Consider the following 27,176-nt stretch of genomic DNA (forward strand, 5'->3'; position numbering starts at 1 on the left):
CATCCCCTTCCCAGAAAAAGGAGCAGGGACTTTCTGTGAGAACTGTGGGATAGAAAATGTTGCTGGTGGTTGGGGTACTTATAGGGCAACAGCTTTTGACCCAGTTTAACCTCATCAATTTATATAAAATTGCATATTTAAAAAAATCACTATTCTGTATAATAGTTTAAACTATGAAGAATATATATATTTAGTAAAATGTTTTTAAAGTAGAAGGAATCGTGGCAAAGTTAAGTGAAGTCCTTTCACAGAAAATCTTTAATTCTTGAAATATTAGTTGATTTGTTTTTAGATGTTTCATTGAATAAGTGGAAATAATGAGGATTCTCATCGTGAGGAGATGTCTGAGCATTGTTCATACTGGGGCTCTTTTGTGGTCACTGAATATTATGTTTTCAAGTCATTGAGCACATCCTGCTTTGTGATTTTGGTCCAGTCATCAGGGATTTCACCCCTTCCAGCAAACTTTTTCTTATATCTTTCTTGTAACTCTGATCTGAAGTGACAGACAAACCATTTCCAGTATGGCTGGGAGGAAGAGTCTGGGGTGATGCTCCATGTGGCATAATCCCCTCCTGCCAGGCGGTAGGTCTTCCATGGGATTTCTCTGCCATCTGGAAAAACTATTGTACAATCACTTGCTACCGAAGTAGTACAGGATTCAATGACAAAGTGGTCCGTCTTGTGCCAAATCCTTCCTTTGACAGCCGAAGGACGGTGGAAGGGAACACTGTGGTCTCCTTCGTGTGCAGGGATTGTGTTCGTACAAATTGCCCCACAGGAGGGACACTGTTTCCAGCAGCCACAGAGATGTTCAGAGAGCTTTTCTGTAATTTCAGGAACCATTTCTTCTACAGACTTGCTCAGACACTTCTGTTCCACTGTCTTCATTGCGGGATCCAAAGCTTCACTCATGGCTTCTTTGAGGAAATCATTATCTTTTATCTCCTGGTGTTCAATGCCTACCAAGTCCTTTCGAGGCAAGATCAGTTTCTCGCTCAGCTGATCACAGAACATATCCAGCCACTCAGACACTGTGCTGCCTTTATCTTTAGCGATTTCTATGGATTTGTGAATGGCTGAGAGAATGGTATTTTTTATTTCATCTAACCTTAGTTTTAACATATCCTTCACTTTGTTACTTTCTTTGTCTGAACAATACCTTTGAATATGACTTTCAATGTAATTCCTGAAAAATGATTGTGGATCACGAAGGTACTGCCAGTAGTTATCAAAATTCTCATCTTCTGCTAGAGAGATGAGAACGTGTTTCTCCAGGTTGGCCCTGTTTCCATTGAAAGCAGAACAAGTTGCTCGAATGTCACCTGAAATGTCACGAACCATTAGCCCGTGGATGGTAGTTAAGACAGCAGGAGTGAGCTTGTTCCACAGAAAATCAACAAATGTTTTGATTGAAGTTGCTCCCTGACAAGAGATCTTAAAACTCATGAAGAAATCATTTTTTTTACTTTCCAGGTAGTTGACAGGATCATTTGCTCGCTTGAATGCCCTGTGTATCTCCTTAAATTCTATTGATGCATTTTGGAATAAACTCGAAGATAAATCCATTTTATATCTACTTGTAAACGTATATATTTCCTTAGTTGGTACAGATTGCACCCCTTGCTCCATTATTGTCAGGATTTCGTGGAAGTAACTTGAATTGTAATCATGCTGTTGCTTCCTAATGTGGCTAATAGTTTCTTCATATCTCGAAACAATGCAAGCAGTAGTCACATATATGGACTCTTCATCTTCCACATTCAAGTGCTTTGCAAATCCAAAAAAACCCTTCATTTTGACATGTTTGTCATGATCTATTTGAAACTTCTTCCTCCCAGAATTTTCTTTCAGTATGTTTACCACATTTTTCTCCTTCCTGAAATGTTGCAAAAGGATGTTTTCTGCATCCACATCAATTTCTGGCTCTGGAATTGGCTGAAGTGTTGAGGACACTTCAGAGACCCATTTTTGCCAAAGTTCATTGAATTTTTCACATAGCTCCTTCTCACTCAATTGTTGGCCCTTTACAGTTAAAGCCAACTCTCGACTTCTTTTTAATAATTCCATTTCATAACTTGATTTTTTGTTATCCAGTTTTTCTTGACTTTTTTTAAAACTGATCAGTTCATTCACTTTTCTTTCGCTCTCTAAAATAAGTTTCTCTTTAAGGATTATTAACTTATTCTCAAAATTTGCTTTCCACTGAACCAGTATTTCGCTATCTGGATCTTCATTAAAATATTTTTCAAATTCTTGCTTGATGACTTCATATTTTGCTGCTACAGGAACATGAAGTTCTTCTGTCATGAGTATTTTGGTTTTCCCATTCTGAATCTGGTTGATCAGCTTGTCCTGCACGCCCAGCACATGACTCCTCAGCTCCCAGGTCCAGGAGTTGTACATGGTCTCCAGTTTGCTCATGGCCATGACCTCTTGGGTGTTCCTGAAACTGAAAATGAAGTTCTCACTCACGAGTGCTCTCCACAAGTCTTGAACTCGCAGTTTTACATCCGATATCTTCATGATGCTTCCCCTGGCCTCCTGCTGGGCGGTCAGGAGAATTCTGCTCTTCAGGTCCTGGATGTTGTGACTGTAGCGAGGATTAGGAGGGGCCATTGGGGGGTTGCCGTCCCACAGGTGGGCAAAGTAGCAGACTTGAGTGTTGACGTCAAACTTAATGACATCGCTGAAGCGGGTCACATCTGAGCACTGTTCCTGCTCAGCAGCTGTCGCTGCCATCTCGTCCAGTCTCTGCTCTAGCCGCCTCCGCCCTTCCATCGTCTGGTCTTCAGCTGTGACTTCTCCCACGTTCTGATGGACAAAGAGGCAACTTGGAGAGATTTTTACTTGTTTCATCCTCAGAAAGGCTTGGACAACTATCTGTAGAATGTCTTGCATTTCTGATGGATTCTCTCCAAAAATATTGATCAGAGTCAAGTTTGCAAGTCCAATGACAAAGGTTGCCAACTCATTGTCCCGATTCTGAGATTTGTTGTTGAGTTCTGGAGCTCGAAGTCCCTCTGTGTCCACCACCAGGACAAAATCAAAGCCAAGTTCTTCTGTGAATGTCTCCTCCACCCTCAGGAGCTGCATGTAGGCCCCTCGGGTGCACCTCCCCGCACTGACCGTGAACTGTAGCCCAAAAAGGGCATTCAGCAGGGTGGACTTCCCTGAGCTCTGCAGGCCAAGGACAGAGAGAACAAACAATCGTTTGTCCCCTAGTTTCTCAGAGACCTTGTCAAACACAGCTGCCACCCACTTCAGAGGCACATAGGAAGCATCCCCATCCATCAGCTCAATGGGAACCCCAGCGATCATCAGATTCGCAGCAATCTGGGGGAAACACAGGAAAAGGTTATCCTTTGTGGAGGAGGCTTCTTCCAGAGCTTCATAGATCTGGCCCACTTCTCTGAGAAGTTGCTCAATCCCCAGGGAACAATCATTAATCTTTCTGGAGAGAGCTTCTATCTTACATTCCCAGTCTTTCAGATAGCTGCTCTTTGGTACAGTTTGCTTTTCTGTTTGTATCTGTGACCACAAAGTCTTTTTCTTTTTATTCAGTATTTCCAAGTGTCCGGCTGTAATGCCATCCAAAAACACACTCATCCATTGGAGGAAATAAAGTTTGGTATGAGTTTCTGAATACATATGAAGAATTTCAAGAGTAGATCCCATTAAATCATTGAGAGGAAAGGCTCTGTTCAACTGTTGTTGCCGTATTCTTTGCTTCTCCTTCTGAATTTCACTCTTGTGTTGTTCAATGCTCCGATTCCCCTTCTCTCTCAGATGGTACAATTCTTTGTCCTTCTTACACCAAAGGTGCCAGAGTTGTCCCTGAAGGGGCAGTAGGTTTTCCTTCATCTGCGAGATCTGCATCTCCCTCAGTAGGGCCATTAGAGTCTCTGCCTTTTCCTTGGCCTCCTTGCAATCTCTCTGGTCCTCATCAATGAGGAACCCCTGCTGGCGAGCAATCTGGGCACAGGCCTGTAAGCTGAGAACAGCATCAGATCGCTCTAGCAAATCCTGGATTGTAGTTGCGAGCTCTTCTGTTAATTCAGCCTCATTTCTGTTTCTGATTCCTATCTTCACTCTTTGGGCAGACTTACTGCCAATTATTTTTTCTTTGTCATCAAGCAAAAAGATCAAAGGTTTTGATGACTGACACAGGTCATTGACAGTTTTTCTGTTTTCTTTATTATTGCCATCATTGGTTGACATGAGGACCACAAGGAGAGAAGAGACCTTCTGCAGGAAGGTGAGTTGCTCCTGGTGTTCCTTCGCATCTCCATGGAGATTGGTGAAGGTCAGGCAGGTATGAAATCTGTCCTCCTCTTCCCCCCCGGGACAGAACCAGCAGATTTCCACCACACCTCCCATCAAGAGACAGTCTTTGGTGCTCCCTCTGCAGTGTCTGTGAAAAAAGACATCATGTTTACGTTTACTGACAAGACAGTTCATGATCTGAGATTTGGAAGCAGAGAGGCCATTTCCAACTCGAATAAAGGACACAATGGGGGTAGAGACCCGGCTCATCTGCTGATTCCTGTAATTGCTCTTCTCGGTTGCTGATGTCCTTGACTGTTTCCAGGTTTTCCTAATTTGACTGAGAGACCAGAGAGAGAATTCAATTTGAGAAGTGCAGGGGTTAGGTATTAGAAGGGGAAGGGCAAACTGACAAATGGCAAGTTTGCCCAAAATATATTGTCTGGCAAAATCATCTGCACAGTGAAGAATTGCCATCTGAATATCCATAGGGTGGATGTGGGGCCTGCGAGTAGGGTCTAAAGAACTAGTGGGACCTTCACTATCTTCAAAAAGGTCTGCATATGGATCAAATGCCTCATTTTCATGACTTGTGGTGCTTGGGCAGTCTTGCATCTCTGTGTTTCCATCATCTTTGAAGACCAGGTATCTCAGCCCATAATCCAGCATGAGCAGCTTCTGCAGGAAGTAGAAGGGAAGGTCCTGTTCAGAACTGGGCTGCGTGTTATTCACAGAAGCTTTGTAGATCAAATGGAAGTTAGCTCTGCTCATCCTTTTTGGGTAGTAAAGCTCTAGGCCTAGACGCTGGAGTAATTCTAGCAAGGGCCTATTTTCTGTGACTTCCCATTTGTTAATTTCATTTTCTTGCGATTCTTGGGGTGGGTTCTTTTCATGGAAGATATTTTGCAATTGTTTCATCACCTCAATCCCTTGCAATGGAGACCTGGTGGCTTCATAATCTCCATCAATGAGCAATTTCAAGTCTTTCTCCAGGTTCTTGCAATCATGAAATGCTCCATATTTGGTGAGCACATGTGCAACTTCTTCAGGTAATGATTGTCCCAGTTGCTGTCTTATTAATTCCAAGCGTTGTATTTTCTCTTGTGGAGAAAGAGTTGTGACTCCAGCAGTGGCCGTCAGCCCTGTGAGCACCAGGAATGCATGAGCTCTGTAGCTGCAAGTACTTTTGTGTTCCTGGTATTGCTTGTGTGCTCTTTGCATTTCATTCACTAGGAAATCTAATTGTTTATACCCTAAAATATATTGAAAAGTTTTGTTTTCCGCATGATATCCTGCACCCATTGCAATGCAAAGGAGCAAGACTTGTATGTCTGGCTGCTCATTTTCTTGGAGCTTATTCAAGAAACAGCCAAGAGCCAAGCTAACCTCATAAGTAGCCTTTCTTTGCACTTCCTCTACTGTTTCTAGAGACTCTGATTCGGCCTTCACTTCCATGAGATGATTCTGGGCTTCTTTTAAGATTTTTATTAGTTCAGAAAATTGGGAGATGTTGACATGCTCCTGTGCTGACTCTGGCTGGAAGAGCCATTGCATGATGGAATGAGCCTGAGGAAAGTTTGTCACGCTATAGATGTGAGGATGCAGGAGGATGCGCAACTGAGATTTAACAAATTTGGTGTTATAAGTGGAAACGTTTTTGCAATGGTTGACAGTGTTTAATAGAAAATTCTGCAAACCCCCATCTGTAAGGCATATGTTAATCCAAGTGTCATAACTTCTTACTTTTTCGTTCAACATTTGCATGAAATCTATCAGTCTCTTTAGTTGCTCTTCAGGATTAGCCACCTCCCAGGATGTCACATGCTCTAGGAGAGCCCGAGCCTCTGCCCCAGCACTCAGTGATTCTTCCCCATCCTGGATATGTGCTGGGAGGCCAGTCAGTGCAGCGTAGCATTCTTTCAGGAATTTAGCTATGGGGAGCGGGTCCTTGAAATCACTCCTGTGGCTGGAGAGGATGATGTCCCACACGGGCACCAGCTGAAGTCCCCTGTCAATGACACACCAGGTTTGATTACTGGCCACGAGGCCAGCTTTCCACTGAATGAGGCCGTTTGCTTCTGGTGGGCCCCCTGTCTGGGCAGTAGATAATTGGACTCTGGTTTGGAGGCTTTGGAAGGTGTTTTTCTGAGAAGCTGCTTTTGAATGTGAGGCTGACACATCCACCCCTGTGGCACCTTGCACTCCAAAGCCTCTGTAGCTGCCCCTTATGTAACTATCCAGGGCCTCTGCTGCCTGCTGTTTCACCTCTGCCAGCTGCTCACTCTGGAAACCCTCTGCAGTGGCTTTCCACCAGTAGATTCCTCCCAGATGCAGAGGGCCCTGGTTAGCATGAGAGCCAAACCTCTGGAAGAAGGCTTCTGCCCTGTCCCTCTGCCGGAGTCTGTCTGGGCCTGCAGGCTGACCCAGGAGGCCTTCAATGCAGTGCAGTTCCTGGAGAGCAGCCTTGGAAAACTGGAGCTGATCAAGAGGAAAGTGGCAGGAGGCCAGGGGGACGTAGCTAAACTTGGTTGAACAAAAATAGGAATGCTGAGAATGTGATTGTCCGGTTGCCTTGGAATCTGAATGTTTGCTGTGATCTGTACCGGCTTCCAGGCTAAATCCCCAACCTCCACCCTTGGCCTTGGCAGTTACACTGAAGCCCAGTTTTTCTATAGTCTGGGTGAAGGTGGATTCGTCTTCAGAAGATGTAAATTCTTTTGTTTCCATGCATGGGCCCTGCTCAGGGCCAGAAAGTGAGAACTGTGTGGGGACACTGAGTAGCTCTTCTCTCTTCTCTAACAGGCCTCTTGCAGAGCTGGTTTTGTAAATTCCCTGCAGGGCCAGTCCTCTAGATGCCCTTCTCAACAGCTCTCTGTCTGGGAGGTTTTGTCTGTGGGACAGTGTCCCCTCTATGAGATGAAGTTGTCTTTGCATGTTTTCCACGACTTCTTTTAGTGGTGTTTGAGGTGGTGGCCAGTACTCTTTGGGGATGTCCATTGCTTGCCTCAGCTCTGCCTCTTTACTCCTCACTGCCTCTTCCTGTCGCTGCCTCCCTGCTGACAGCAAGCCTCTCAGCTCCTGCAGCGCCTGCTCTGCCTGCTTCTGCTGATTTCTTATCATTTCCACCTGAGCCTCCTGTGACTCTGGAAGCCTCTTTGAGTGTGACAGGTTCAGCAGTTTCTCTAGGGCCCTTGTCTCCCAGGGATATTTTGCCTGGGCCTGTAGCCTCCGGAGGTCCTTTGCGTCTAGGTTTTCTAAAGCCTGGGCACAGGTGACGCCAAGGTGTTCCTGTAGCTGGGGCAGCCAGTACTCAGCTGCCAGCCCCACTTCTCTCAGCATGTCCTGGAGCTCTTGCCCTCTTTCCCCTGGGAGCTGAGGGTCCTCAGGGTTTATCCGTGCTGTGGCCATGGCTGTGGGTAGATAAAACTCTCAGTTTAGCTAGATTAGGACCTTACAAATTTCCTTCCACATGGTCAAAATGGTGAGTGTACTAAGGGTGGCGGTTGGCAATGTTTTTTTTCATTTCCACCTGTCATTGTTTTAAGAAATATATTTTATAGCATTGATTAATTTCTTTTTTATGGAGGGCATCTCTGTAGGTTTCCTCAACATGGATTTCTCTATGCAGCCTGACTTTTTTCTTCCCATCCACAGAATGGAGAGGATAGAGAATATTAAGCCAAAGTTTAGCATTTGAAAGTATACATGAGCTAGGCAACTTTATATTTATTTGAACATAAGAGTGGCACCAAGTACTTTTTTCTCTATTAGTTTCTACCAGCCTGTGTTGACTGGTACCCTAGCTCTGGCACTTAATTTTAGATAATTTCATAATATTTATTTATTCTCCTATACTTTATTGTTAAATTTCATTTTTCATCTTTTAATTTATTTTGTTTCTTTTTTTTAAAGATTTATTTATTCATGCATACAAGAACCAAGGTACAGGCTAGATGTGCAGGAGGGTGCGAGGATTCACCAGAGACAGAGCGGGGAACAGAACAGGCAGACTGACCCAAATACACTGCTGAGGGGAGCAGCGGGTGAGACAGGAGAGGTCTGCTGCACCATCTGTGTATCTCGCCAGCTGGCCATGATTGAATCTGCGCTGCAGAGGCTGCGGACAGCTTTACACTGCTGCCCTCAGCCTCCTGCGCCTCCAGGGGAGGCTCTTATTTCTTAATTAATTTTTAAAAATGTTTGACATTAGAATCCCCTCCATTAGGTATTGATTGTAGTGTTGCCTACACTTTAAAATGTCCTTGAAGATATTTCCATTGAGGTAACATACAAAATTCCATCTTTTTAGTTCCATTGTCTTTAAACAGCTATGTAAAATTTTATCCACAAGCACAGTGTCCCTATGAGAGATGTGGTTGTAGCACTAAATGCCAAAGGACCTGGGAGGAGTCACGCCTCCACTGTAGATCCCATAATAAGCAGAAGACCTTGGTCTGGACTTAGAACCAGAGGGTAGTTAACCTGCCACAGCCTCTTTCATTATGGCTGGATAAATGTGGATAGTGGTGACCTGTGCAGAGAACTACAGATGAAAGTGAATTTATAGAAGTCCAGTATTTCTAAGCTGATATTCCAGCATGAGTTTGGTGACTCCACTGGTCAGTACCATGACCTCTCCAGTGGGGCTAAGGAGAGTGTTGACTGAGTGCGTGACTCTCCAATTGTGTGGGACCTGGCTGGAAGGGAAAAGAAATCAGGATAGAGGCAGATAAGAATACCAAAGGTCACTGAAGAGAAGTGATTTCTATTGACTGAGCCAAGGGCTCAGCAAGGAATCCACCCTCGAGCCTCTGGAGAACCTCACTCATGGATCTCTCCTGTGGGTCTGTGGGAGACTCGAGTACCCTTCCTTTGGGGTCAGCTGCTGCTACATGCTTTGAGTTCAGCGGGGAGAGCTATTACGATAAATGGACACTGTCAGAAAAGCACTGTTATCATCTGTGTGCTAGGGAGAAAGCACAGCCTTGAGCTCTTGCAGGTATGCATTCAAGTGAGAGCCCATAGGCAGGAACCTGCCCTCTTGTGGGCACTGTCCTTTGTTTGGCTATAGTGCATTGGCCCCTATGGAGAGGATATTGTATGGCTTTAGCCCTTGCTTTTGGTTGTTGGCCTTTCGCCTTTTGGGGGTTTTGGTGGCTGTCTTGTCTCAGAGCCTGGCCTGGGTCCCACATGGTACGCAGACCTCTCCTGCCGCCTGCTGCTCCCCTCAGCAGTGTATTTCATCAGTCTGCCTGTTCTGCTCCCTGCTCTGGTGAATTCTCTTACCCTCCCGCACTTCTGACTGTACCCAGTGCTTGTATAAATAAATAAATAAATCTAAAAAAAAAATGCTTAAGCTTTAAAAAAAAAATAGTACAATGTTTAATGGTGGGAGTTTGGTGTTTTAATGTGGAGGGTTATGGGTGCTTTGGTGATCACTGATGTGATCTTTTTTTTTTTTTAAGATTTCTTTATTTATACAAGCACTGGGTACAGTCAGAAGAGCGGGAGGGTGAGAGAATTCACCAGAGCTAGAGTGGGGAACAGAACAGGAAGACTGACAAAATACACTGCGGAGAGGAGCAGTGGGCGTGGCAGGCGAGGTCTCTTGTGCCATGTGGGACCCTCTCTGGGGGCTGGGGATCGAAGTGGTGCTGCAGAGGCTGCGGGCAGCTTCGCAGCCCAGTGCTCAACCGCTGCACCACCGGGGAGGACCTGATGTGATCTTAATCTGTGCATGCAGACCCAATGGCTCTCTTTTATTCAGTATTTCAAATTTCCCACTGTTGCCTTCACACTATATCCTGGCAGCAGGTAGAGAGAAGGGTTCACATGTCTCAACCTCACAGGTGACTCAGCTTTCCTTCTTCCTGTAACCGCTGTCCTCCTGAATGTCCCTGCCATACTTCTAAGTCATTGGGTGTCCAATTCATTCCTTTTTCTCCTTCATACAGTTCACAAATATTTTCAGTCTACCCACTGAAATTTCTTTCACTCTCACTTCTTGTTCATATGCCACCAACTCCCTTTGATCTCGCCTTCATCATGTATTTATTGGGTTGCTGTAACCATCATCTCATCATCAGTTATTTTTATCTGTGCTTCCCATCCTCCCCATTGTCACTACATTTGAAACTAGACTGTAATGGCATCTCAGCAATTGAGGTTGTGAGCAGCAAGATAGGCTGCTTTCAATGTTGCTTTGGGCTATTGCTTGTTTTGATTTAAGGTTAATAAAGAACCTGTTAGTTTAAGAAGGACACTCTGATCTTCCTTTGTGTCCTTCAAAGCAGGAGATAGATCCTCCAGGTGAAATACACCCTCCTGTAACAGAAAGATAGAAAGCTTCCTTGTTACCAGGTATGGGAAATTTATGGCTGAGAAGGTGGTGAATGAACTTTGTTGCTTCTTTTCTATTCTATAAACCCAAATCTTTTTTTTTTCCTGTCAATTCATTATCTGAAAGTTATACAAGCTGTATGTTTTGTTCATTTTGCTAGTTCTCATCCTGTTGTCTCTATTGGGAAGTTTTCTTGAGAAGATATGGCTGGTCAAAGGTGGTATAACTGGACCAGAACAGCAAGTAAAGTTCGACCAATTTTCAGTATTTTCACTTTCTTTTCTTTGTTAGTTAAAAGTGAACAGTGAAAATTAAATCCTTATCTTTATATATACACAAGGTATGCTGTGAAAGCTTATGTGCTTACATATATTATAAAAGTACCAGTTAAGGGGCCTCCTGGTGGCGCAAGGGGTTAAGAAGCAAACTTGAAGCTATCTGTAGCCACTATAGCATGAGTTCGATCCCTGGCCAGGGAGCTACCCACATGGCACAGCAGACCTCTCCTGTCTCACTCGCTGCTCCCCTCAGTGTGTATTTCAGTCAATCCACCTGTTCTGTTCCCTGCTCTGTCTCTGGTGAATCCTCTCACTCCCTGTACCTCTGGCCTTTACCCCAGTTCCTGTATGCATAAATAAATAAATCTTAAAAAATAAAAGTACCTATTAATTAGTTTGATAAAAAGAAATATATAATGGTAATAATAAAAACATTAATATTTGCACACCCTGGAAATATCAATTCCATGATTCATTTTATAAACAAAAGTAGTTTTGGATTTTTTGAATCCCTTATCCAGAAATACTTTGAAAAGACTTAAGAAACTAAGGATTTTAGATTAGGGATCTTTGTGTCCAGAACCCACTGAGACTGTGTGGAACTGGGAAAGGGCTGCCCCCACAGCCAGAGGTGAGCTGAAGGCTCCCACAAGCGAGGCCCCACCTGGCAGTGAGTCAGAGCCCAGAGGGGGATCCAGCAATGTGGAGCCCAGCGGGCGATCCAGCCACCCCAACTCTAGGGCAGTCTGTGGGATCTCAAAACACACCTCTGGAATTAAACAAATACAGAAGGAGGAGATTTTCTGTGACAGCGACCATTAATATATTCATAGTACCACTGCCCTACTGGACTTCTAGCATAACAGTATTTGACTTGATTTGACCACCAGTGTCCAACATCCCAGAAAGAGCACGCCAAAAAGTTGCCAGCCAGTAATAACAACACAGTGTCCCAACACATAGGACAAATTAGAAGACAAGCAGCAGGGAGAAGAAAAACTACAAGCAACCAAGCAAGTCTTCAGGGAAAAGACACATCACAAAAAGAAAATCACCTACCACATTGCAACAACACTGACTTGGAAGAACTGAGCCTTCCAGAAAGAGAATTTAAAATTGCCATGATTAAAAATCTGACAGAGGGGCCTCCCCGGTGGCGCAGCGGTTGAGCGCTGGGTTGCGAAGCTGCCCGCGGCCTCTGTGGCGCCAGTTCGATCCCCAGCTGCTCCCCAGCCACCTGAGGAGGGTCCCACATGGTGCGCAGACCTCTCCTGCCGCCCGCTGCTCCCCTCAGCAGTGTACTTTGGTCCTTCTGTCTGCTCTGCTCCCCGCTCTGGCTCTGGTGAATTCTCTCTCCCTCCCGCGCTTCTGACTGTACCCAGTGCATGTATAGACAAAACAAACAAACAAATAAATAATCAAATAAATAAAACATGCCTCTATAAAAAAATTTAAAAACTGACAGAAGTCATAAAGGAAAACAATAAGGGAAAAATAATCAACGATCAGAAGAATGAAATTGAGTCCCTAAAGAGGGAAGTGAAAGAAATGCTAGAGATCAAAGGATTAAAGGAAGAGCTAAAGAACTCTGGGAAAAGCAGAATAGATGAAATGGAAGAACGAATAAGTAATCTTGAAGACACAGAAATAAAAAGAACCAAAACAGAAAAGGAAAGAGAAGTACGAAGGAAAAAGAATGAAGAAAGACTTCGGGAACTATCTGACTCCATGAGGAAAGGAAATATAAGAGTTATAGGAATCCCCAAAGAAGAGGAGAGAGACATAGGAACAGAGAAAATGTTCAAGGAAATAATTGAAGAGAACTTCCCAAACATGAAGAAGGAGATGAAAATAGACATACAAGAAGCAAGAAGAACATCAAAATTCCATGATGAAAGAAAAAATACAACAAGATGCATAATAGTAAAGCTCCCAAGAATCTAAGACAAGGAAAGAATAATGAAGCTGACAAGAGGGAAGAAACAGATAACATACAAAGGAAAACCAATCAGGCTGACATCAGACTTCTGCAAAGAAACACTACAGGCAAGGAGAGAGTGGAGGGACATAGTCAACAAACTCCAAGACAACAAATGCCAACCAAAAATACTCTATCCAGCACAGCTTTCCTTCCTCTATGAAGAAAGAGTAAGGACCTTCCCAGACAAACAGAAACTCTGGAATTTCATTATGACTGAACCCCCACTCCAAAAAATACTACAAGGAGTCCTAAAGCCAGAGCAACAGAAGAATGAATAAGAACAAAACAAGACAAAAAAGAAGTTAAAAAATAAATTAGAAAAATAAGTAAATAAAACCAGAGAAAAGACAAACACAATGGCAAATATAGATGCTAACATATCAATAGTAACTCTAAATGTAAATGAACTAAACTCTTCAATAAAAAGACACATAGCAGGAATTTAGAAAACCTAAATAAGAGACCAGAAAAAAGACTAATCAATGCAAAGTAATATCAAAATCAACAAGCAACTACACACTAAGGGGTGGGGAATTAGGGAGGGGTGAAGAGAGGAAGACTAGAGTCAAAATAAGGGGGGGGGGTGCAATTGTATGGGGAATATAACCAAAATGAAAATGCATACATTGTACAAAGATGAAAAACAATATAAGAATTATATAAAATAAAATATTAAAAAAAATAAAGTACAGAAAAAAAAAGACACAGTTGCAGGCTAGATTAAGAAACAAAACCCAACCTTTTGCTGTCTCCAGAAACACATTTAACTACAAAAGATAAAAATAGACTGAAAGTGAAAGGATGGAAAACAATCCTACAAGCAAATGGACCAAAAAAGAAGGCAGGAATAGCTGTTCTTACAACAGATAAAACAGATTTCAAACTCAAAAAGGTAAAAAGAGACCTAGACAGTCACTATATTATGATCAAGGGGACAATACTTCAAGAAGAAATAACACTCATTAACATATACTCATCAAATGAAGGAGCACCAAAATATATCAGACAACTATTATCATCTCTGAAAACAGACATCAGGGAAAACACATGTGTAGTAGGAGACTTCAACACACCACTATCAACAGTGGATAGATCAATGAGACAAAAAATAAATATGGACAGTAAAGCTCTGAATAAGGATCTAGATCTCATGGGCTTAACAGACATCTATAGAACACTAAACCCCCAAAAATCTGACTACAAATTTTTCTCAAGCGCACACAGATCATTTTCCAGGATGGATCACATACTGGGACACAAGACACACATTAACAGATACACCAAGACTGAAATAATACCAACCATCTTCTCTGACCATGAAGGCATCAAACTAGAAATAAACCATAAAAAGATGGCAAGGAACTCTCTTGCCTCATGGAGATTGAAACCCACACTACTGGAAGACCACTGGACTAATAAGGAGATCAAAGAAGAAATTAAAAATACTTTGAGTTGAGTTACAGGGAGGACACTAATTTCCTAAATGTATGGGACACAGCAAAAGGAGTAATAAGAGGAAAATATATAGCAATACAGGCTCGCATCAAGAAACAAGAAAGAACTCAAAGAAACAAACTAATCTCACATCTCAAAGAACTAGAAAAAGAATAACAAAAAAGCCTAAAACCAGTAGAAAAAAGGAAATAATAAAAATCAAAGCAGAAATAAATGAAATAGAAACTAAAAAACCAAAAGATCAATAAAACAAAAAGTTGGTTCTTTGAAAAAATAAATAGACAAACCCTTAGCCAGGCTCACAAAGGAAAAATGGAAGAAAGCACAAATAAATAGGATCACAAATGAAAGAAGAGAAATCACAACAGACACAGCAGAAATCAAAAAAATAATCACAAACTACTGTGAACAGTTATATGCAAACAAGCTCAATAATCTAGAAGAGATGGACAAATTCCTACAACTTTGCTATCATCCAAAGCTAGATAAAGAAGAAATAGAACACCTAAAGAGACTAATTACAAGCAGTAAAATTGAAATGGTAATCAAAGCCCTCACCAAAAACAAAAGCCTGGGACCAGATGAATTTACAAATGAATTCTACCAAACATTCAGAAATGAATTAGTGCCTATCCATTATAATCTCTTTCAAAAAATTGAGAAGGAAGGGATAACACCAAACATGTTCTATGAATTACACTAATAACAAAACAGAACAAGGACAACACAAGAAAAGAAAACTACAGGACAATCTCTCTAAAGAACACTGATGCAAAAATCTTCAATAAAACTTTAGCTATCAGAATCCAACAATGAATGCATAAGATAATTCACCACAACCAAGTAGGATTTATTCCAGGGACACAAGGATGGTTCAACATCTGAAAATTAATCAATGTATTCAACACATCAACAAAAAAAATACTAAAACCATATGATAATATCAACAGATGCTGAGAAAGCTTTCGACAAAGTACAACACCCATTTATGAAAAAGGCCCTTGAAATACTTGGGATACAAGGAACATACCTCAACATTATAAAGGCCATATATGACAAGCCCATAGCCAATATCATTCTCAATGGTGAAAAGTTGAAAGCATTTCCATTAATGTCTGGAACAAGACAAGGATGTCCACTCTCACCACTGCTTTTCAACATAATACTGGAAGTCCTAGCCAGAGCAATAAGACAAGAGAAAGACATATAAGGAATCCAAATAGGGAAGGAAGAAGTCAAACTACCACTCTTCACAGATAATATGATAATATACATAGAGAACCCCAAAAACTCTGCAGAAGACTAGTTTTGTAAAATAGCAGGATACAAAATCAACACATGAAAATCAATAGCCTTCCTATACACAAACAATAAATCTGAGGAAGAAATCAAGAAAAACTTCCCTTTTATTATTGAAACAAAAAAAATCAAATACTTGGGAATAAACCTAACAAAAGAGGTAATGGACCTATACAATGAAAACTATAAAATAATGTTAAAAGAAATAGAAGAAGACACAAAGAAATGGAAAGACATCCTCAGCTCATGGATTGGAAGAATTAACATTATCAAAATGTCCATCCTGCCAAAAGCAATTTACAGATTCAATGCTATTCCAATAAAAATTTCAATGACATTCTTCAAAGAAGTAGAACAAATATTGATGAAATTCACATGGAGCCACCAAAAACCCCAAATAGCCAATACACTCTTGAAAAAAAATAAAAAAAAGGGAATGGAGGCATTACACTCCCAAATTTCAGACTGTACTACAAAGCCATAATTATCAAAACTGCATGGTATTGGAACAAAAACAGACACACAGACCAATGGAACGGGATAGAAAATCCAGAAATAAGCCCACAGATATACAGTCAAATAATCTTTGACCAAGAAGCAGAGAATATGCAATGGAACAAAGAGATTTTGTTCAAAAAATGGTGCTGGGAAAACTGGGTCGCTAATGCAAAAGAATGAAGCTTGACTACTACCTCACACCATGCAAAAAACCAACTCAAAATGGATTAAAGAACTAGATATAAGACCCGAACCATAAAATATATAGAAGGAAATGTAAGCGAAACACTACATGACATACACCTCAGTAATATCTTTAAAGACTCACCACCCAAAGCAGTGATAGTGAAGGCAGAGATAAATACCTGGGATTACATCAAATTAAATAGCTTCTGTACAGCAAAAGAGACAGTAACCAATACAAAGAGAAAGCCCACTGACTGGGAGAAAATTTTTGCACACAACACTAATCAAAGGACTGAAATCAAAGAAAATAATCCAGTCACAAAATGGGCAGAAAAGCTAAAAAGGAACTTCTCTGAAGAGGAAATGCCAATGGTCAACAGGCATGTGAGAAAAATGTTCAGCATTACTTGTAATCAGGGAAATGCAAATCAAAACTACAATGAGATACCATCTTACACCAGTGAGAATGGCACATATTAAAAAAACTAGCAACAACAAATGTTGGCGAGGTTGTGGAGAAAAAGGAACTCTCCTGCACTGCCAGTGGGAATGCAAAATGGTCCAACCACTATGAAAAGCTGTGTGGAGATTCCTAAACCTGCTGAAGATGGAGCTTCCATCTGATCCAGCAATTCCACTCCTGGGTATTTACCCAGAGGACACAGAAACATTCATTCAAAAAGGCACCTGCACCCCTATGTTTATAGCAGCACTATTTACAATAGCTAAGCTTTGGAAACAACCCAAATGCCCAAGAATAGATGACTGGATCAAGAAGATGTGATACATATAAACAATGGAATATTACTCAGCAATCAAAAAAGATAAACTCATGCAATTTGCAGCAACATGGATGGAGCGGGAAGGGATCATGCTCAGCGAAATAAGCCAGAAAGAAAAAGAAAAATCCTGGATGGTCTCACTCATAGCCGGCATTTAGAAAACCTAAATAAGGGACCAGGAAAAAGACTAATTGTAATAAAGTAAAAATCAAAATCAACAAGCAACTATAAATCAGAGACACACTACAGGGTGGGGGGAGGAGGGATTAGGGTCAAAATAAGGAGGGTGGGAATTGTGTGGGGACTATAATCAAGATGAAAATGCATACATTATGCAAAAATGAAAAATGATGTAAAAAATAAAATAAAAATGGCTTAACAACAACAACAACAAAAAGAAACTAAGAACATTGAAATGCCTGAGTCCAGAATGAGTCCAGATATTTGGCTACATAGAATTATTATCATTTTAATAAGTAGCAGTAATAATAAAGACTTAAAGTGGTTTTTAATCTATTGGTAGAAAGGCTTGTTTGCATTGTGGGCACGAGAAACAGGCTGAAGCAGCAGCACAGGTTAGATGTTTCTCATGTTACTGGAGTTATTTCAGTATATTTAAGCTTTACTAAGCTGACAACAAATTTTAATTAAAAATTAATCATTCACATCTAAAACTCCCTTTTGTTCATGGAAAAAGCCATATAAATAACAACATGAAAAGCTCCCTATGTTTCTAAGCAGAGTGACAGCAGGCAATATGAATCCAGAAGTTAAAGAGTTCACAGCCTAAGTCTTGGGCTTGGCAAACAACTTGTTACTAATTGATTCTCTCCTATTAAAATGTAAGCCTCTAAAAAAGAATGCGCTTGCATGTATATGTGTGTGTCTTCATATACATATATAATTTAATATATGTAAAAGTAATCAAATAATCTTTAAAGCAGCTTTAGTGTTTCCTTTACATTTGTCTTTGAAATGACCATTGGATTAGCTATGGAAAGGATAAGCCAGCTTCCGGTCTAAGGCTACCATGGTGATATGTATCTAAGTCTCCAAAGGTACTGACAAGATGTAAACCATAAGGAGAGAGGTAGATATGAGGGCTTTTCCTGGCAGTTGGTAGCTAGAACTCAAGGGAGTCTTAGAATAGGACACAATGGCAGCCTTTCCTGTATTTTTCTTTCTGCTCTGGTTCTGTGAAGGAGGATATTCCTGCTCTTGACTTTTTCACCTGGACGAGTTCATGAAAGCTTGATCTACATTGGTCTGTATCTTTGCCTCCATGTGTGTTACCTTCAGGTGTGCTAAATGTTGTCCTTCCCATGTCCCTGTCTCTGATGTTCCAGATCCGCTTTGTTACCAATTATAGTCATTGGAAACGCATCATGATCCTTTACTCTGAGGATCTGTCTTTGAAATGCACAGATTTCTTCAAAACTGCCTCTATCTATAACTGAAAAGACCAACAGAACCCCACCCACCCCCTCCAGCCAATTCTTGTCTGCTGTTCAGTCGTATCTAGAAACTGTCTTATCCTGTGGTATACAGATTATCTAGCTGGGCTCTGCTCTGTCCCTCATCATATACAGTTTGTGTAGGATCTCATGGTTGGATCATGATCTGTCACAAAATAGACCTGAATGAACTGGATGGTGCACACCCACTTGTCCACACTGCCTCCACTGAGCAGCCAAAGCTGGTACTTCTGATCAGTACTGTGCTGACAATTGGTTGTGGACATGGGGGTGCTGTCAAGCCCAGCCTGGTCACTCTGTGATGCGCTCTGCCCAGGCAGGGCTCTGGGGCCGTGTTTGGCCCCAGCACAGGGTACTGGGGCTGGCTGGTCCCATCCCACATGCAGGAAAGTGGGCTAAAGGCCCCGGGATCACAAGTGGCAGGGATCATGGACCTCTACAGGTCTCTGCAGTGCCTGCTGAATGCAGCCTCTGGCACTGCCATCTACCATGGAATCTTCAATCGATTGAAATGAAATTTAAAAATTAGGATTTTATCAAGAGATAGATGTCCTTAGAATTGCAGTAGAAAAGCAATGGTTAGAAACAACAAATTCACAATTTGCCACTAGGCGATACATACAGAAGAAACTACTAAAGTGTGTTTTTCAGAAGGAATTGTCACCAATGGAATTCAGAGGTGCAGGAAGAAATGATGTGTAACAAAAGGGATAAATATATAGAAAATTACATATAGCAGAGGGTTCGAAATATTTGATATTGTTGCATGCAATTTGGAATGTATAGAGAAGCAATATTTGGGAGGGAGATCAGAGATCTTGACTTCAATATCTTTTGTCAAGTTGCAATTTCACATGCAATACATGTTGCAATTTTTAGCATAGTTTCCAAAAAGAAAAGAATGTATAACTGTCACACTAACAGGAAAAATGAAATAGTAAAAACACTTTGTTTCATAATTTATCAAAATTTCTGTAGTATAGTCAAACTATACTAGAAATTAACAGCATTGAATGTACTTACTGAAAAAGTAAAAATCTGAAATCAATATCCTGAGCTTCCACCATAGGGAATGAAAATTTAAAACAATTCAACAAAGAAATAATGAGGGCTTCCCTGGTGGTGCAGTGCGTTGAGTGCAGCCCTGTGAAGCTGTTCACAGACTCTACAGTGAAGGTTCGATAACTGGCCGGCCAGGGAGATTCCCACATAGAAGAGTAGACCACTCCTGTTGTACCCGCTGCTTCCCTCAGCAGTGCATTTGGTCTGTCTGCCTGTTCTGTTCCCTGCTCTGTTTCTGGTGAATCCTCTCACCTTCCAGCACCTGTGACCTGTACCCCAACTAAGATATAAATGAGAAATAAATCCTTAAAAAATGAAAATTAAATCAGAAATCAATGAAAATGAAAGAGGAAAATGATAAAGAAAATTAATGAAAACAAAATCTGAATCTCTGAAAAGATCTCCATTGGTGATAAGCAAACTAGGAAAAAAACACAAATTACTGTACAAACATAAAAGAATAGTGTTAAAGCTACTGATCCTAGAGACATTAAGATAAAAAAACGGCACTAGGGAAGGCAAAGATAAACAGCTGGGACTACATCAAATTAAAGAGCTTCTGCACAGCAAAAGAGACAATAACAAAAACAAAGAGAAACCCCACCAACTGGGAGAACATTTTTGCACACAACACTAATGATAAAGGACTGATCACAAAAATCTGCAAAGAGCTGATGAGACTCAACAACAACAAAGAAAATAATCCAGTCCAAAAATGGGCAGAAGAGCTAAAAAGAAACTTCTCTGAAGAGGAAATGCAAATGGCCAACAGGCATATGAAAAAATGTTCAACATCACTTGTCATCAGGGAAAAGCAAATCAAAACTACCATGAGATACCATCTTACACCAGTGAGAATGGCACATATTAAAAAAACTAGCAACAACAAATTTTGGCGAGGGTGTGGAGAAAAAGGAACTCTCCTGCACTGTTGGTGGGAGTGCAAACTGGTCCAACCACTATGGAGAGCTGTGTGGAGATTTCTGGACCTACTAAACATAGAGCTTCCACAGGATCCAGCAATTCCACTCCTAGGTATTTACCCAAAGGACACAGAAACATCCATTCCAAAGAGCACCTGCACCCCTATGTTTATAGCAGCACTGTTTACAATAGCTAAGCTTTGGAAACAACCCAAATGCCCAAAAATAGATGACTGGATCAAGAAGATGTGGTACATATATACCATGGAATATTACTCAGCATTCAAAAAAGATAAACACATGCAATTTGCAGCAACATGGATGGCGCTGGAGGGGATCATGCTCAGCGAAATAAGCCAAAAAGAAAAAGAAAAATACCGGATGGTCTCACTCATAGCAGGAATCTAGAAAACTTAAATAAGGGACCAGGAAAATGAATAACTATAAGAAAGTGAAAATCAAAATCAACAAAAAACTATGAACCAGAGACACTTTTTGGGGGGTGGGGGGCGGGAGGGGAGGGATTGGGGTCAGAATGGGGGGGCTGCAATTGTATGGGGAATATAAAAATAAAATTTATTATTTAAAAATAAAATAAAATAAAATAATTCATCCAAAAAAAAATGGCACTAGGAAGAACTCTATATTATGAAATGATCCAATTCCTTAGAATCTACCAAACTTTACAGGAAAAGAAAACTAACTTGAATAGGCCTGTGCCTATTTAGAATTTTGAATAAATGATAAACAACTTTCAAAACAGAAAGCACCAGCCCAGACGAATTCACTAGTGATTTCCACCAAACCTTCACAGTAGAAATTGTACCAATTATCTACAATCTCTTTCAAGAAGAGAAGTGGAGGGAGTATGTACTAAACGGCTCTATGAAGCCAACATTACCCCAGCACCAAAGCCAGAAAAAGACACTGCAGCAAAGAAAACATAAACCTTTAATTTTCATGAGCAAAGTATTTGCAAGTTGAACCCAACAGTGTATAGATGAATTTATACACCAGGATAAAGTGAGATTTGTATCAGGTAAACAAGCTGATACCACTTTTGAAAACCAATTAATGTGATATGTCACAACATCAAGTTAAAGAAGAAAAATCACATGGTCATATCAATAGTTGAAGGAAAACATCTGACAAAATCCAGTACCCATTCATGATGAAAACGTTCAGCAAACTAGAACTAGAAGGGAGCCTTCTAATTTTGATAGGTTTTACAAAACCCTCCAACAAACATTATAATCAATGGTGAGAAATTAAGAACTTTATCCCTAAATCTAGACTGTCCCTTCCATCATTCTGTCAGCATCCAACTAGTTTAGCTAACAGATTCCAAGACTAGAAAAGGAAATAAAAAAATACACAGATTTGGAAGGATGAAATCACACTGTCTTTGCTTACATATAACATGCTTGTCTATGTAGAAAACTCAAAGTATTATTTCATGCATAATAACATAGCAAGGTTAGATCAAAGGTTAATAGTCATAAACATTGTTTTCCTACATACCAGCACTAAATAAATGCAAATTTGAGATAAAAAACACAGTATTATTTATACACACAAAATATGTAGTTAAAAACTTAACAAAATGTGTACGAGATCTATGTAAGATTAACTATATACACTATATAAGGAAAGCTACAAAACTGATGGAAGAAATCAAAGTTTTACATAAATGGAGGGAAATTTCTTGTTGAGTGGAGTAGTCAGTTCTTCCCAACTTGATCTAGAGTCAATGAAATCTCAGTCAAATCCCCAGCAAGGTATTTTCTGGATAATGAGCCTCCTTGGTGGCACAGCGGTTTGAGCACAGCACTGTGAAGCTGTCTGCACAGCCTCTGCAGCACGGGTTCTATTCCCGGCCATCCAGGGAGATACCCACATGGTGTAGCAGACCTCTCCTGTCTGGTCCGCTCCTCGCTTCAAGAGTGTTTTCAGCCCATCTGCCTGTTCTGTTCCCCGCTCGGTCTCTGGTGAATTCTCTTACACTCTCGGGCCTCTGGCCTGTACCCCAGTGCTTGTATAAATAAATAAATCTTAAAAAAAAAAGGTATTTTCTGGATATCAACAATTTGATCCCAAAATTTATATGGAAAAGCAAAAGGCCTAGAATAGCCAGCAAAATACTGAAGGTGAAAGACAAAGCTAGTACAGATACCTCAAGGCTTACTTTAAACTCATAAAGGAATGAAGACAGCGCAGTAATGACGAAAGAATACAGAAGCGGATTTGACACATAGCACAGAGGATCCCAAACTAGACCCACACAGATACAGTCAACTGATGTTGGGAAAGAGTGAAGATAAGCTAGTGGGGAAAAGGAATTTTTAAACAAGTGGTGTGAGGATAACTTGCACATGAAAAAAAAAATCTAAGTGGACACTCCATGTGAGCAAGCTGGCTGTGGTCCTCTACCCTGCCTTATATCTCCTTTCTAATTAATATGTAATTAAAACTATTGGAAATAATAAAAGCAGTCTGTATGCAAGAAAAGCAAGGTATATGTTTCCAGAAAGAGAAACAATATGGAGCACATTATGTTAAAGGAAAAGAAGGTGGTTTTGTCCTTAAGTAAGGAAAAATATGGAAAAAATCTGAACATGAAAAAAAATGGAAGAAGGTTTATGGAAAAGGAATTATATTTATTTCCAAACTTGATAAGATTAAATAAGTTTGTTATAAGGGTTTCAAAAATAAGTTTTAATATCAATAGTATACTTATGTTAAATTAAACTTTAATTTCTTTCAACTGTTAAAGGGCGGGGTTTTCTTGGGCTGTGGTCTGCTCTATTTTTTTTTTTTAAAGATTTATTTATATAAGAACTGGGGTACAGGCCAGATTTGCAGGAGGGTGAGAAGATTCACCAGAGACAGAGTGGGGAACAGAACAGGCAGACTGACGAAATACACTGCTGAGGGGAGCAGCTGGTGAGACAGGAGAGGTCTGTGGAGCCATGTGGGACCCTCGCCAGCCGGCCCGGATCAAACCGGCGCTGCAGAGGCTGTGACAGCTTCACAGCCCTGTACTCAACTGCCTCCACCACCAGGAGAGGCCCGTGCTCTTGATAACATATTGTGAAAGGTGTTTCCTTACTCTTTTAGGTAATCAGCAAAGATTTTGTGCTTGATCAAAATAATACACTCTGCTACTTTTATCATCAGGTCTTTGCTTATTTGGGTAGACCTAGTGTTCTTAATATCACAAGAGCTAATTTTTATTTATTACTATGTATGCTTCCATATTTGGCTTTAGACTTACTTGTCACTTTGGATGCTACTTTTTCAAAGGGATTTAATGATTCTCATAGATAAAGTGTCTTAAAACCGTTTGATGTATTGATAACCTTCCTCCAAAACAAATTCTAAATGAAGTCTTTTGACTTTGAACTCATCTTGAGGCATACCAAATGGTCCTTCTATCTAGATGATTTGCTTTCTACCTTTATAAAAGAGATACTAAGCCAAATAAACTCATTTGGTTTGCTGAATTGCATGGGAAATACTGTGAAATACCAAGATATTAAACCTTCTTCATTTAAATTTGTATGGAGAGGAATCATTCCAAGTGACATCAGAGGCGGTTTCTTGCTTTGCTCCCCAGAGGCCATCTAAGAAGTACACAGATGGACAATATCCCAGGCGTCCCGTGACTTGGTCAAGTTAGTACCTTAAACACCTCTGGGACATCAGAGACCAGCACAGTCTACACTAGAAGGGTCATAGAAGAATTTTATGCAGCATTGAACGAGAGATGGGTAGAAAGAAATGCCTGGACACTATCTTGGGTGGGAGACTGCTGTCCTAACTGTGACATGCTGCTCAGCCAAGGTCCTTGCAAGGGGCTAATTAAAGGGTGTGGGGGCGCACACCCTTGACTAAGAGGGTACAAGTAGGGAGGAGCAGGAAGGTCCTGAATGGTAACAGCAAGGACAGTCCTTGGTCTGTGCTGTCCCTCCTGCCCTAACCCCTGGGACTGGTACTGGCCTCATGACAGCCACTGACACATCTCGGGTGGGAACCCCAGAGAGCAGGAATATCAGTGGTGCCACAGACATGAGCGAGCACTGTACACCCACAGCACATGTGCAGCAGCTACCAGGAGACATCATGACCCAGGACTTATCTCCTGTGGCACTTTCCTACATCCTGATTAGGAGAATCTGATCAGAACTCTCTCATCATTCTTGAGGGTATTGCCAGTACCATTGTTGTGTCAGTAACTGATCGTCAGTTGCACCTAAGTCTAAGACAACAAAACCCTGGACTCTGACGAAAGTTGTTCTTGAAAACAGGATAGTCCTTGATTATCTTTTAGCAGAGCAAGGAGTCTGTCCTGTTGCCAACTTCACCTGGTGCACCTCGATTAACACTTTGAATAAGCCACTTTACAGGGTGAATTCTTCAATGGGGATCTTTTTTGACTTACTTCATTTTAATTGGTTCGAGTCTTGGGGACAAGGACTCAAGTGCACTTCAAAGATTGGGATTTATCCTGCCTATTATAGTCATAATAGTCCCCTTGGTGTGTTGTATTCTGTCAAGAGCTCTAATAGATGCTACCATTCTCGAACCAGCATGCAAATTGTCTCCCTAGGACTGGAACATGAGAAAAGAAGGGAAGAAAATGACCAGCTTCATGTAAACATGAAGCCATGACCTGTGACTATCAGAGAAGTTAAAAAAAAAATGTTACAACTTATGGATACTACACAGTCTTGACACAAGGCTGCAAGGATTATGCCGTGGCAGCTCAGAGTAGCTCTAGTGCCTTAAGTTTTGATCACATCTCTCAGTTCAACTTCAAGTCTGATCAAAGTTACAACCTCCCTTAGGAATGTTGTCTTAAGTACACATGTGATATGTTTAGAAATTTCTCGTCATCTCCAATGAGGGAATTCTTTCCATCCGCTGAAGGAAGAAGGGGTAACCTGTCCCATAGAGCCCTTACCTGCTCCATAGGTTACCTGAATCGGAAAAAATCCTTTTTTCATTTATGATTCTTTGTGTTGCCTTAAGAAACTTTCCCATTCAGTAGCTCCTGGGAGCTCGCTCCAACATTCTAGAGGGACACCATTTATGAATAGTTTAATAAAGCCAGTCAGATCTTTAAAGTTATTGTTTATATTTTTGTTCCTATTATTTAGTACTTCACTTTTTTTTCCTTAGAAGTCCCATTCTGTCATCTTTCTCCAACCTCAGTTTTCTTTTTTTTTTAATTTTTTGTTTACATCATTGTTCATTTTTAAACAATATTCTTAACACTTTATATTACATCTCTCATGGAACGCTATATCCAGGCCCAGTTCATGTTTCTCCTTATTTGTGCAATCTTCCATTAATCTTCCAGGTCAAGTTAGTACCTGTCTTCTCTGTGCTTACAGTAACACCTGTCATCTACATGATCCATTATAACAGTGTTCAAGTTTCCCTGAGCCATTTACTCCTAGAAAACAGGAGTGAATGATGGGTTAAGTAGTTGACCCACCTTTTTATTTCCTGAGAAACTGGGCTTTGTTCACTGCATTATTTTTCGGTCACTCACTTGTGACTTCCCCAGGTGACTTAATTAAGACTCACTTCCCTTTTTCACTTCTAATTGGAGCAGGTACAGATCTTAAATTCCCAATCTTTGCTTCAGTGAAGATTAGCTGAACTGTTTGTCCACCTTGATCAGTGAAGCAAAATCCTTATAACTGGAATAAACTTTAATCAATCTTCTCTCCTATTTCCAGAGCCTTAAGCATTGACTTACCCCTCTTTACCAAGGAAATAACCCTTCAGAGTTTCCTCCTAAGAAGTAGCAACATTGGCACAAGGGGTTAAGACAGCACTGTGATGCTATCCACAGCCACTGCAGCACAAGTTCAATCCTCACCCAGCCAGGGAGCTACCCACATGATGCAGCAGACCTCTCCTGTCTCACCCCCTGCTCCCCTCAGCAGTGTATTTCAGTCAGTCTGTCTGTTCTGTTCCCCACTCTGTCTCCGGTGAATCCTCTCACCCCCATCCCCCGCACCTCTGGCCTGTACCCCAATTCTTGTATGCATAAATAAATCTTAAAAAAAAAAAACAAAGAAGCAGCAACATTCCCTAATTATCACACTCTTACCATTACCTGCTTTTTTAACTTTGTTGGCCCTTCCCCATAGAAAAAATTCCTCTCTGTGTGGACTTTGAGAGGCTTGAAGCTGTGTGGTTGGGTTGCTTTCTCTTTGCAATGATGTATTTACCCATTTGCAAAAATCCTTTCAAAGAAATTCTCTGTTTACCTAAATCCATATTTACCCTTATTTGACAATAGAAATAACCAGATGGTCTGCTTTGATACTGCTCTTCTTTCTCCTTCACCCCCAGATTAGGAGCTGTTTTGTGGAACAATGACAAAGTTGATTCATGCTTGTCAGCATTTCCTGTTCTTCCTTTGCCTCTGTTGTTCCCTATGGCTGTTTCCATCAGTTTTTTACTATTTTAGTCACAGTCTGTTGTAGCTCTCTGTCTACCCAATTTTCCTCCTTCTTCACCTACCTGTCTCCAGAGGCCAAGCTCCTGACTTCAGTTTGTTCCAGAGAGACTTGCATGTAGGTCTCTCCTAGGTCTGGCAGCTGCTGCTTCACCA

The 27,176-nt window shown here is 40.9% G+C and overlaps 1 protein-coding gene across 1 annotated transcript; it reads right to left on the reverse strand.

Annotated features, from left to right (window-relative positions):
* Window positions 1-278: 278 nt before the first annotated feature.
* On the reverse strand, window positions 279-27,176 carry LOC119255548 (interferon-induced very large GTPase 1-like). The gene is made up of 2 exons (XM_037522796.2): window positions 27,086-27,176; window positions 279-7,676 (listed from the first exon to the last, which is right to left on the reverse strand). Exon 2 carries the CDS (start codon window positions 7,672-7,674, stop codon window positions 388-390), a length of 7,287 nt encoding a protein of 2,428 aa, XP_037378693.1. The 5' UTR covers window positions 7,675-7,676; window positions 27,086-27,176; the 3' UTR covers window positions 279-387.

The sequence above is a fragment of the Talpa occidentalis genome, unplaced genomic scaffold, assembly GCF_014898055.3.
Source record: "Talpa occidentalis isolate TD23 unplaced genomic scaffold, MPIMG_talOcc4v2.1 talOcc4.3, whole genome shotgun sequence".
NCBI classification, from domain to species: domain Eukaryota; kingdom Metazoa; phylum Chordata; class Mammalia; order Eulipotyphla; family Talpidae; genus Talpa; species Talpa occidentalis.

Bases quoted from the DNA above. Each gene is read 5' to 3' on its own strand.
- LOC119255548 (XM_037522796.2), bottom strand. From the start codon at position 7,674: ATGGCCACAGCACGGATAAACCCTGAGGACCCTCAGCTCCCAGGGGAA.